The following is a 13,499-nucleotide window of genomic DNA, read 5'->3' as shown; positions in this document are numbered from 1 at the left end:
CCACAAGGAATCATGGGAGGGGAGCACAATTTAGATTCTACTTCAAGCCCCTCCCACAATTCTGTAAACTCTCAGAGCTTCAGTAAGCTGTTGGGGAAATTAGGGGTGCAGGAACCTTTTCATGCATTTCCACCCCCGCTGTGTTCATTCTGGGGAGGAAGGGAAGCTGGTTTCCCAATTGTACCAAGAAAGAGAGACAGTTGTTCTAAAGCCTCTTATTTAATTGCAATCCCAAATGTAAATTCATTAAAACATATAAAACACAGGTATGTAGCATATAGAATTAATCAAATACTCAACTAGAGTGCTCTGTAATGTTATAAAGGACATATCCTTGGTTATTCTGCCAAGTCCCATAACTCATGGTAGTTGGCCGGAACAACAAGGAACAAGGATATATTCACACATTAAGTACCTTTTCCCATCCATAGGCGCTAATGTAACTGCCAGTCAACTCTGTGACGAGCATCTGACATATAGTGACATATGTGATAGAGCTCAGCAAGTCTCTATTTCTTGGAGTCAAGAAGACCAAGGAAAGCAGTCTTAAGCTAAGTTGACTCAGAGTCAGTGTTAACGAAGAGAGACCCGGGAAGCTAGGTTCTGATACTCTGTCTATTTAGAATCTGATAGTATATAAACATTCCAAAAGGCAAAGTCACATGAGGCAAAAGACACATATAGCATTATCTGCATCAGGAAGGTCACATCACCCAAAGCGTCCTATGTCTTCTAGGAAACAGAACCAAAGTTTCAACTAGAAGTTATTAATATAGCTGTTGGAATAGCACAGGGTTAACTTAAGCAGACAACTGTGGCTCAATTCATCCTTAATTCCACAACATAAGCTAATTCCTTCGGTTCCCCCCAACCACACACACACACCTTTTAAACTGACACTCCATAGCTCTCCATGTTCTACACTTCTGGAGTGTCTTCAGTCCTTATCGGGAATTTTGTTTGGCAGGGAGGTCTTTTTCTATTGGCTAATTTACAAAGTCTCTGTTTTTCTGCATAACTGGGACAGTCTCCAAGTACATAGAGACTCCTAACCTGTTTGCAAGTGGTCTGGTTTTGCAGAAGGAGGCAGCCAGTGTGTGTGCTGTCAAGTCACAGTTGACTTCTGGTGACCCCATAGGGTTTTCAAGGCAAGGGACTTTGCTGTTGCCTCCCTCCATGCCACAACCCTGGTATTCCTTTGAGGTCTCCCACCCAGATACTAGCCAGGGCTGACCCTGCTTAGCTTCCGACATCTGATGAGATCCAGCTAGCCTGGGCTACATAGGGGGGCAGCCAGATTACTATTAGACATAGTGAAGATGGGATATATCTTTACTGACAGTTTTGTCACTGTTAAGGCTTCCAGTAATCTGAAATGTGAAACTATTTTTTGTAAATACACCATTAACTTTTGGGGAGATGTACTATAAAACAAAAATGGTATATTTCTAGCACTCATCGAACATAACTGCATTCCATAAAATAAACTAATCCATTTTGGATGACATGACTTGCCAAAGAATCCTGACAACAGTAGTTTTGCAAGGATTCCAAGAATTTCATGTGATCCCTAGCAATGCTCCCCCTAAACTGTGGAATCTTGTGAGCAAAAATTCTACTCCATGAGCTACGCTACTGGCATTAAAGTTGTGAGTGAGCAATTTGGCTGCTGCATAAATTAGTATGCTCTGGGGCCATCCTTCCTGAGCTAAGGCAAAAATGTGTGAGCTGGAAGCTAGAAAAAGTGAGCTAGCTTACACTAACTCAGTTTAGATGAAACACTGATCCCTAGCTTTCCCTGTCTCCCAAAGCTATGCTGGGACAGCAAAGCACTATCATCCCACTTTAAAACTGGGGAAATATGCAAGTAGCCCCAGGCTATAGTAATATACCTATAATTGTGTTATGTTGGTTCATGCTTCTCCCATGTCCATTGCATCTTTCCCTACAGAGTCTTGCTTCAGAGACGAGACTGGAGGGAACAGAAATATATGCCCACCAGAACTAAGATGATTGATTCCTGAACTAGTGAACAATATGACTTTGGGAAACCCTGACAGAATTTTTTTTTTGGGGGGGGGGCTGGGTGTTAGGTTGTTTGGGTCCCATTTCTTAATGTTCTTAGACTGGTTTGTACACTTAAAACATGATTAAAATGCTTTGCTGTGCCCAGCATACACATGTGGTTTTTTAGAATTAATTTATATATCCCAGAGATGCACAGCATGATAATTGTGCTGTTCGGGTACAGTGTGGAGAAGTCAAACAGAAGAGTGTTGGAATGGGATGTTTGTGGCCACATCTGTGGTCATCATCTCTCAGTCAAATCTCCCCCATGGGGCTGTTGAAAGGGTAAGATGAAGAAAGAACAGGTTATAAAAGTGAAGAACCAACAATTACCACGGATTTGATCATTTCAGGCACATTTAATAGGCAATTAGCCTGTATACAGTTGACATTTTTCTATGCTTCAAGCATAAAAGGAACAAAAATGGAATAAAACTCAAAAGAGATTTTTATCTAAGAACAATTGGATTTTGAGCAAGTTCCCACATAAGAGCCATGACAGGCTTATCAGTATCCCCAAGTTTCTCCACAGAAGCTTATTCCAAGGATGCAAAGGATGTTAGCGTTGAAACATGATCCAGAGACATAGAGAAAACTTGGTGCTGAAAAAGAAAAGAAGTAGCATTGTCAGGCTGACACTTGGAAAGAAACAGGGCAATGTCATTTTTAGGGCCCTGCAGCTTATGAGTATATCTACACAAACCAAGTTGATTTTGTACCAATAACTCTTGTGGCTCCCCGCCCCCCCGCTTTTGTAGGACTCATTCCTCATAAATTACACTATTGTAAGTGTAAGGTGGGCAGCAGGGCAAAACCACTGCATGTTCCTAACAAAGAAACACTCTTGTTTGCATTCTGCAAAAACATACAGGTTTATGAAAGTTGCTCAAAAGTTATGCTCACCTTTAACTTCATGGGCAAGGTAAGTGGGAATCCCTCTGCACAGATTTTCAATACTCTTTCCATATGTGCTCAGGTCAGTGACTTTATTCCGAGAGATAGTGTAAGTCAGTTGCTTGTCTGGAGGTCCTTGAGAACCACTCTTCTAAATGCAACAAAGAAAAAAAAAGAATAGTGATACAGCATTGAAAGACTGGCTCTGATATGATCAGTGGATATAGTTATGGAACCAGGCCAGGGAGGCCTTGTTTTTTTGTCTTTACTGTAATCTGGACTAAGTCTTGGCCAATTTCTGCATGGGTTATCCACACTGAGCACTTTGGGGCATTTCACCAGCTTTTCTCCTATCTTTCTCAAACCTGTTTTGCTCCAGAGATTTGGGAATGATCACAACAAAGTCTTTACTGTGTAAGTGGGAAAATTCAGATTTTACAGCTCATAGGCTCTTCCGCATTCTCATTTTCATTGCTTTTGAGTTCCTATTGCTTCATTTTTTTTCTTTTCTGCATGTTTTGTTCCCTCTAGTGGTCAATTTAATATTACATTTCTGTATGTCTGCCATAAAAACCTGCTGTTTAAATCTGTCAGACATCCCAGGGAGAATATCCCTGGAAGGGTATGAAAATGATGACTCCATTAGTGTTCAGCAATTCTATATGGAGGATTCATGAGGAAATGACTAGTAGCCAACTGAAAGATCAGAATTTGTCTATTCTTTTTTATATGTTCTTTTTGACTATTCTTAGCCTACCGTACTGAATATGATGATGACGATGATATGAGATTTATATTCCACCCTCCATTCTGAATCTCAGAGTTTCAGAGCGGCTCACAATATTCTTTATCTTCCTCTCCCACAACAGACACTCTGTGAGGTGGGTGGGGCTGAGAGAGTGCTCTCAAAAGCTGCCCTTTCAAGGACAACTCTTGCAAGAGCTATGGCTGATCCAAGGCCATTCCAGCAGCTGCAAGTGGGGGAGTGGAGAATCAAACCCAGTTCTCCCAGATAAGAGTCTGCACACTTAACCACTACACCAAACTTTCCTTCACTTAAACAAAACAAATGCCTCCACTGTTACCAAAAAGCATGCATCAAGCATCCTTTTTACCATACCTGCTTTTCCTTGATGGTTTGTGGAAGGACAGTCACATCGGGCATTATCTGTTTATTCAGAGGTGCAATAACGCAGGCTTTCTTGGTAAATATACGGGTAGCTGTGTAGCCCTGTTCAAACAATATGGTAATCAGCCACATGTTACAAATAGCATAGGAATTTAGGAAATAAATTGCTCATTTTCTATATAATTTCTGTTCTTTGTCTTGTCTGACTTAATGTACATAGATGCATTTTGGATTCAGAGAGACCACTGGTCCATCTTGCTCTGCGATGTGTACTCTGCTTGGCTGGTTCTCCAGGGACCAGGATAAAGTGAGGTTGTTTCCAGCTCTGCAACCTGAAAATCACTTAAGTGGTGGTATTCAGCCTCATTCAGCCTCATTTGGCATTCAGCCTCACAAACCCTACCACTGAGCTTTGGCCCCTCCCCAATAAACCAGGGCAAAAAATTCTCTCAGAATACACTGCATTGTAGCTTACACTGCTATAGGGGGGAAATAATAGTTGCCTACTTTGCAATGCTCTTGTAAGGATCACTGAGGCAATACAAGTTTTGAATACTATATAGACACTAGACATTATAATAAGTTAGTATTGTGAATGAGTCACTGCCATTGTCTATACACAAGCAAATATATTTGCACAGAAGACAGTCTAGCTACTTTCAGAGGAATGTGCTGAAGATGTCAGCCTTAATTTATAATTGTATATGAGAATCCATTAGTACAAATTTATTTGAAACAATACCAACCCAATCATATGTAAAATAAAGGAATAAAAGTGCACACAGGTGCCTTACATTGCCATAATCCCAAATGGTGTTCCATGAATGCCATCCGTTGTTATTGTCAACATTCACCACCTGCTTTTGGTGATCGATACTCACGGACTGGTGGGAATTTCCTCCTCTATTTCCCTGGTTATTTACATTGACATTCTTGGATGGAAAATAGACAAGACAAAAAAAAAAAGATAAAGTCATGAATTCAGCATTCCAGATCTCCCAAGAAAGAGTTTTTAAAAATAGTTATACAATGCAGTTCTAACGGTTACACCCTTCTAAGTCTACTGACCTCTGTGGAATTGAAAGGGTAAAAGAGGAGGCCTCCTCACCAGTGTCAGCGAACCTGGCATAGTTCCAAGACTCTGCAGCCACCTCTGGGCCCAGAGCAGCTTCTGGAGTCTGCCATCACCAAGCCCAGACCCAGAGCAGTTCCTGGACTTTGCTGCTGTTGCACCTAGGTCCAGGCCCAGAAAGAGTGGCTCCCAGACACTGCCATCACTGGGCCACATGTTTGACACCCCTGGTTTAAAGTTTTCAGATATTTTTGCAAATCTGGGGGTCCCCCAAAGTTTATAGAACTGTTTGTTTACAGTCAGTGTGACCCCAATCTGTGGATTTTGATATCTGCAGATTGGGCCACACTTGACTATTAGAATGTAAGATAAGGGAGATATACTATCAAAATTCTACTGAATAACAAAGCACAATGTGAAATGCCAGTATGAAAGCAATAACTGTAAATTGTCACAGTACTTACATTACTGGCCAAGATTGGGGCCAGAAAAACTCCCAGAAGAGCAGCACTCAGAATCTGAAATGAATTTCAGAAGAATGGCAGCATTGAATTGAATAGATTGTCTCATTCAAATAAAGTTATTCTCAATATTTTATGAGGATGAATAGACCCAAGCATATATTGTACAAGAAATTATTTTGGATAGGCGGAAAAAGGAGGTGGGGATTCTTCAAATGGTTCAAATGTTCATCCTTTCATATAGTTTCAAAATGGGAATTTGCATCCTTCAAAAATACCATAATTCATACTTATATGCAGATATTTGCTGGTGGTGTACTTGGGTCACTTTGCACTGTATAGATTTAAAACCACAATCCAAAATAATCTGGCCCACTGCAATCAGTAGGTTTTTGCTCAAATTCATTACTGGGTTGCTCAATTGTGACTTAAGAATACCCATGACTAACCTATTTCACAGTCTCAGTACTTGTTGCATATGCACCAGGGAACTATCGCTAGTTGCAACCCTCCAATGGGCATACATGCAATGGAATACTCGCACCAGGTCCACACTAGCTTCTTTGTACTCAATCTGTAATGCATATATGGACATGTGGAGCATGAACTGAGCTTCTGCCTCAAACAGACTTTTGACAATTTTGACAAATTTCAGGCTATTCAGAATCCCTTTGACAATCCCATGGCTTTCCAGTTCTCCATTATGTTTACTTTTTCTGGAAAACTTCTACTAACCAGTATTTTAGAACCAGAGGAAGCAAACCATGTAGTTGGCAGGGAAGAAGGCAAAAAGCAATGTGATCTATTTAGCGGAAAACATATAGCCCTTGCACTACTTATTGAGAACTTGTTGTACAAGTCTGAAACTTGTACAACATGACTCCCAGCTGAAGTTATGAGGGAATGTAGTTCTGTATAGAGCTAGGGCTTTATGAAATTTATGAAGTCCAACTTCCCTTGCAAGTCAACATTTCTTGAGGTTCTTTGGGGCAGGCTAGGGTTGCCAAGTCCAATTCAAGAAATATCTGGGGACTTTGGGGGTGGAGCCAGGAGACATTGGGGTAGAGCCAAGATCAAGGCTGTGACAAGCATCATTGAACTCCAAAGGGAGTTCTGGCCATCACATTTAAAGGGACGACCTTTTCAATGCCTTCCTTCCATAGGAAATAATGGATAGGGGCACCTTCTTTTGGGGCTCATAGAATTGGACCCCCTGGTCCAATCTTTTTGAAACTTGGGGGGTATTTTGGGGAGAGGCACTAGACACTATACTGAAAAATTGGTGCCACTACCCTAAAAAACAGCCCCCCCCGAGCCCCAGATACCAATTCTCCATGATTTTCTATGGGAATAAATCTCTATAGGGAATAATAGAGTTCCCAGCAGACATTTCCCTCCCCTCCCCCCCGCTTTCTGATGACCCTGAAGTGGGGGGAGAGCCTCTAAACTGGGGGATCCCCTGCCCCCACCTGGGGATTGGCAACCCTAGGGCAGGCATAGTAATGCAATTAGTTTAAAACAAATTTAAATCTGTTTTGTGTGTCTCAGCATTCCACTAAGCCCTGGGTTCAATGAGTAGACTCAAGCAGCTTGTATTTACTCAAGCAATTAGTACATTGGAAATGACAGCAGCCTCCTAGGAAGCTAAAGGAGATATAGAAGTCCCTATCCAAAAAGAAGCTACGGGGAACAGATGGCTTTGTTATGAGGCATAGTGTATCCTTTGCAGTTTTGCTTATGCAATTTATAGATGTACAAGACTTGCTTGATCTTGCTGATAGATTTCCCCCGCCCCATTCCAGGTTTCTTGTAAAAGTTATTCTTTCTTCAAATCAAACAAGCAGGCCAAATAATGTATTGTTTATATATACTGAATTATAAAAGGTTGGTCTTCTGGGAGTCTAGCTCTCCTCTCAACATAGAACATAGCCACGAAGTTAATTTGATGCTTAGGGGAGGGGAGAAACCCTCTACTGTGAATATAATGTCTGGTGGAACATGCTCAGAAGTGCATCATATCGCACCTTTAGAGAAAACAAATGAAATTTCAGAAAAGGAATGTGTTGGCCTAATGTAATACCATCTATATAAGCTAGCTCACCCCATCATCCCTGCATCTCTTATATTTGGAATTCAGTGAAATCCATTTTCCCCTGAGATAAAAAGCTTGGAAATTTAACCCGTTTTCTTGAAATCAAATTAGGTAGGCATATATGCAGGATAAAATTCTATGGAGTATGGCAGTGTTTTGTGCGTCTATTTAATAATATTTTATCAGATACAGAATGATCAAATTATTTTTAAGTAAAAGTTTTAATAGGTACGTTGACTGTTTATAGGCCAGGAAACAAGGTTTTCAGTTTGAGCCTGAAATAAACAAAGAAACCTCAGTTTCTCCCTTAATGTTTGGTGGCTGTGCCCTGCAAAGATTACGTCTTAAGGGAGCATTCAGTCACCACATGGCACTGCAGTTTAGTGATTAATACATTGCCTTGATTCAGTCACAGAGATTTCAGTTTCCATGTGACTGTTTAAAGTAATGTCTCCTTACAGATGAGTCCATCTGACTGCCACAGATAGTGAACCAGCCAGTAGTTAAAGGGGAAATCATCCCCAAAAGCCAAATGGTGACTCTAAAAATACTATTCCTTGAGCAAAGTACTGTGGGTTTTAAGGAACCTTCCAGATTTTTTTTTTTTACAAAATTAATTTCCCTCTGTTTGAAAACTTTAAAAAATGGCTACAGTCCAAATGTTCCAGGATTTTGAAAAGAAATTTTTGAAAAAGCATACTCACAATCAGCTTCATTTTGTTGCTAGAAGAGATGTGGGACTAGTCAGAGTTCAACCCTACACTTTATATACATGGCTCTCCAAAAGTTAGGTGCAGACAGGTCATTGAGATATGGTCCCTTATCTCTCTAGAATTACAGCACAGCCTTTCTTGGGTGACACCCTACAGATAAGTTATACTTTGTAGATAAAAGATAACCTGGAAACAGTATAATCAATAACATTTTGATCACACAGAACAAATGGGTGGGATGTGTCCTTTTTATTTTAAAAAGTATGCTTAATTTAGACAGAGTTTAATCTTATAAAACAAATAAGATTCCATACAGTAAAATCAGTGCACATGTCAGAAGTTCTGGCAAAATTAGATTTGTAAGCTTAGATTTTATTGAGGGCAGATAACATATAGGCATTGGGTGGATGAAAAGCAATGCATATTTTTTTCCCCTTTAACTCCTGGGCCTGTGCTGCTGCTACTGCCCAGTTCCCAGTCCAGATCCTGGGCATCTTGGCTAGGGCCCTGGTGGTGCAGAGCACACTTAAGAGATGATGCCAGCCACCTCCTGTGTCACTGAGGGCTGGTAATGAGCCAAGCTCCTGGAGTGCATCAATGCCCACCTCACTGTGCCTCCCCTAGAAGTCACTTGGGCAGCTTGGCTGGAGATCCAGATCTACCAGTGGCACTGAGGCAGAATTTATGCCAGAGATCTTAGGGTTGCCAGCCTCCAGGTGGGTACTGGAGATCTCCTGGCATTACAACTGATCTCCAGACTACAGAGGTCAGTTTCCCTAGGAGAAAAGAGCTGCTTTGGAAGGTGGATTCTATGGTTTTATATCCTGCTGAAGTCCCTCCCCTCCCTAAACTCTGCCCTCCCCAGGATCCATTCCCTAAATCTCCAGGAATTTCGCAGCACCTTGGCAACCTTATGCTGCTATGCTTACAATGCATATGTTTTGCATATTTAGTGTCCCAGTTTGAACAAGATGCTGGACATGAGCAAGCAAAGCTGTACAACTAAGTTCTACTTGTTGTCCGCATCATATTTAAGTCAGGCCTAAGTTCTTTGGGGTGGCAACCATCTTTGGCTTGTTACTTAAAACATCATGACATTGATGAAAGTCCCACAACTATAGGTATTGAGCCAACTGTGTGAGCCTTTCTGTGGAACTGGTGCCTTCCCCAAGGATTCTGAAGCCTCTTCTGTCACTCAGTTCACTTTGCTTGTGTGATTGCAGATATTTATATTTTACGCTAGCAGAATGCATTCATGAAAAAGTCCTCCCCAACGCCCCAAGCAGAACTTTTAAAGGGCATCTCACAATCTTTTAATATTGAATCCATAACCTTCTGAAATGATGTTTTTGACTTCTTTTCTGGCTTCTCACTGCGGTGATTCATCTCACTGGGTTGGACCACTTCAGGCAGGTGGCAGACTCATGTGATCCCCCTCCATGCAAGTCCCCTCTCTTGGCTTAGAAATCAGGCAGAAGGCTTCCAGGATAACATGCTAATTTTCAATGTGCTAAGAATGTTTGCTTGGAGGAACATTCTGTGAATTAAGGTAGGGTTTACATGCCATCTGACACAAGGAAATCCAGGCCCACACTGGCCATGTGGCTTCCATGTAAGACAAGTGGACGTCCAGGGACAAATCCAGAGCCCAAAGGTCTTCCACACTTAGTCTCTAGCATTTAATTTTAATTTAATTTAAGTTTGATTTCATTGCCTCTGAACCCAAGGACCCTCCACAAGTTATTATGCATCTTAGTCACTTTCTCCCAAACAGTTGCCAATGCCAACTCTGGAGTTTGAAAATTCCTGGAGATATAGAGGTGGACACTGGGGAGGCTGGGGTTTGGGGGAAGGGAGGGAATTCTGTGGGATATAATGCCATATAGTCTACCCTCCAAAATAGTTATTCTCTCCAGGTGAACTGATCTCTGCAAACCAATCATAATTCTGTGTGCTGCTTCCAATCCGATGGTTGTCAGGAGACAAATAATAATAATAGCTGCTGGTTGACAATATTATATCACTTTTAGGGAAAACCTGGAGGTGATATCAGTCTGCTCTAGGAATTGCTGGAGACTCATACCATAGAGTAACTCCTAGAACAGACTAATGCCACTTCCAGGTTTTCCCAAAAAGTGATGTAATGCTATCAGCTGTCAGTGCTCCCCATGTATCTAAAGCCCCTGTTAGGACAGAAGAGGTTAAAGAGCATGTTCTTGGTCCTTTCAGTTTAGTTCAAAATATGGGCCAGTTAGAAAGGGATGGTATATATGTGTCTTTAAACATTTGCATACATATGTACATATGAAGGCATTTGAAGCCCTAGATTCAATTTAAACTATGCAAGTAAACACTCTTAGGACTGGAGCACAAAACGAAGCACCCTGCCTTCCCTTCTCCTCCCTTTTAATTAATAAGTTAGCTGACAAGAGGTGTGGACAAAAATGTTTGTTAAAGGCAGGAGCCACTTCTGTGAGCACCTGTAAGTAAGGAAAAGGGTGAGCTTTCAAAGGTGTGTACTTGATACGAAGTCACAGAAAGTGCTCTGGTTGGGACTTTCCAGGTTTTGTGTTTTTTTATGACACTACACTTCCCTTACTTCTGTGGAGACAACATTAACTATTTCTGCTGAAGATCTTTGCTTGGCCCTTTTTCTGCCACATATCAACACCGTCTATTCTGACACTTGGGGCAAATTTTTCAAAGAGATAAATTGCTCTGTCCTAGCTGGCTGCTTCAGTATCTACAGAGTGAATTGAAATTCATGGCATGCAATTTTGAAAGGTTACATGGCATGCAGTTTTATAGGTTTGCCAGCCTCCAGGTGATGGTTAGAGATCTTCAGCTAGTACAACTGATCTCCAGGTGATAGATATTAGTGCACCTGGAGAAAATGGCTGCTTTGGAGGGAGGACTCAGGGGCAGCCTTGCCACTAGGCAAACTAGGTGATTGTCTAAGGCACTGGCCTTCTGAGGGAGACAAATTGGACACCCCCATGTGACTTGGCGATGTTATCAGTGCAGGGTGGGGTGCCAGAAGTTAGGGTGCCTTGCCTAGGGTGCCAAACAGTTTAAGACCGGCACTGGGCGGACTGTATGACATTATAACTTATTGAAGCCCCTCCCCTCCCAAACCTTGCTCTCTCCAGGCTCCACACCCCCCTTCAAATTTCCAGGTATTTCCCAATGTAGAATTGGCAATTCTAAGTTTCAAGTCCATTGTGAATCCTTACTTCAGAGGCAGATAACATGAGTAGTGGTGATGCTGCAAAGCTCATAATAAATAATTCCCCTCCCTGTAACGCAGGGGTGTCAAACATGTGTCCTGGGGGCCAAATCAGGCCCCCAGAGGGCTCCTTTCAGGCCCTTGAGCAACTGGCTATCATCTGCTTCTTTCTCTCTCTCTCTTGCTTCCTTCTGCATCACAGCTTGCTTTGCCAAGCTTGCTTAATGCTCAGGAGCTATAGAGCAAAGCCTCTATTTTCTCCATTGACTGAGGCTCCTCCCTTGGGGAGGAAGGTGGGGAGGGATAGCTTGCTTCAAAGGAAGCTCTGGCTCTTTCCTTCCTTCTCCAAGGGACCAGGAGGAGGGAGAGCCTCAGCCAATAGAAGGAAGAGAGGCTTGGCTCAGTAGCTTTGCTGTGCAACTGAGAGAGCCTGGATTGCATGGGAGAGATACAAAGAAAGCACCTTTAAGTCCAACATGTGCTAGTGTTTTAAGCATGTTTTTAAAAAATCTTTGTGTTTGTGCCCTTTATAAAGTTTATATCTCTGCTACCTGACATTACATTTTATGTCACACATGGCCTGGTCCAGCAAGGTCTCATTTATGTCAGATCCTCATAACAAATGAGTTCAACACCCCTGCTTGTTTTCAGTACTGTTGGAGTTGCCTTCTTTGAAAATATTATCACAACTGCAACTGAGATGCAGTTCCAAGGCATGTGTTACTTCAAGGCATTTGTCAGACTAGATGATGCAGGATGGAGGATGCCACTGATGAATGCTCAGAAATCAAATCTTACATTACAAGTCTAAGCAGAGATACACCTTTCTAATCCCACTGACTTCATCTGATGTTTGAAGAGTCTTATTCTGTTTAGGATTGCACTTAAACTTCCACTTGGTCTTGATAGAACTGTTTCAGTTGCTAAAATTAACTCTAGCTTTTCATAGCAAGTTACAGAACTGTAGAAACATATTCCTAGCTTCATCCAGAAACCATCAATCAAGCCACTTACCTCATCAAAGGTTCAGGAAAGACTCACAAATGGAGGTGTAGGACACAGATTGCATGCAAATATGACCCTTATAAAATCACTGTGTAAAATATGTGGTTTTTGCAACAACTGGAAATCAAACTACAGGATCATTTGAGGAAAGACAATAAAACAACAAACCAAAAGCCAGTTTTTAAAAATCTGCCAATTCATCCAGTTGTATGAACACTGCATTGCCCTTCAATCTTGCAGGAAGATTAAAAACAAAATTTACAAATGAAAACAACTGGAAGTCTACAAAAAAAATATCAACACTTGTGATGTTGGCTCACAGTATGCTGTATGAAGGAGAGAACGAAACCCTGAAAATATTTAACAGATTAGTGTGCAGTTTAATAATATTGAACCCAGAGGCAAGCAAGATTCGTCCTCCTTTCCTCAGCCTCCATTTGTTATGTAAATAGCTTAGCACAAGCAAATCTTGCCTCCACCATGAATTCATGAGGCCATTTTTGGGGAGGTCCTTTTATAACACAGGATGGTAATCCTGATCTGCCATGCAGGGCGCTTGTGAGAAAGCTACAACCTATGGGTCCATATGCTTAAAAAGGTAAAGGTAGTCCCCTGTGCAATCACCAGTTGTTTCCAATCTGGAGTGATGTCACATCATGACGTTTTCATGGCAGACTTTTTTTACTGGGTGGTTTGGCATTGCCTTCTCCAGTCATCTACACTTTCCCCCCAGCAAGCTGGGCACTCATTTTACCAACCTTGGAAGGATGGAAGGCTGAGTCAACCTGGAGCTGGCTACTTGAACCCAGCTTCCGCTGGGATCAAACTCAGGTCGTGAGC

General features: G+C 41.7%; 1 protein-coding gene across 1 annotated transcript; it reads right to left on the bottom strand.

Moving 5' to 3' along the window:
* Window positions 1-2,303: 2,303 nt before the first annotated feature.
* LOC132580341 (gastrokine-1-like) lies at window positions 2,304-8,519 on the bottom strand. The gene is made up of 6 exons (XM_060251079.1): window positions 8,420-8,519; window positions 5,627-5,680; window positions 4,885-5,022; window positions 4,082-4,192; window positions 2,971-3,112; window positions 2,304-2,669 (listed from the first exon to the last, which is right to left on the bottom strand). Exons 1-6 carry the CDS (start codon window positions 8,429-8,431, stop codon window positions 2,575-2,577), a joined length of 552 nt encoding a protein of 183 aa, XP_060107062.1. The 5' UTR covers window positions 8,432-8,519; the 3' UTR covers window positions 2,304-2,574.
* Window positions 8,520-13,499: the final 4,980 nt, after the last annotated feature.

Source organism: Heteronotia binoei, chromosome 12, assembly GCF_032191835.1.
Source record: "Heteronotia binoei isolate CCM8104 ecotype False Entrance Well chromosome 12, APGP_CSIRO_Hbin_v1, whole genome shotgun sequence".
Lineage (NCBI taxonomy): Eukaryota > Metazoa > Chordata > Lepidosauria > Squamata > Gekkonidae > Heteronotia > Heteronotia binoei.
This window is presented reverse-complemented; position numbering and strand designations above follow the sequence as displayed.

Bases quoted from the DNA above. Each gene is read 5' to 3' on its own strand.
- LOC132580341 (XM_060251079.1), bottom strand. The intron at 5,023-5,626 runs GTAAGTACTGTG...TTTCCATCCAAG, and splicing joins CCCCAATCTTGGCCAGTAAT to AATGTCAATGTAAATAACCA. The intron at 4,193-4,884 runs GTAAGGCACCTG...TTGTTTGAACAG, and splicing joins CCATTTGGGATTATGGCAAT to GGCTACACAGCTACCCGTAT.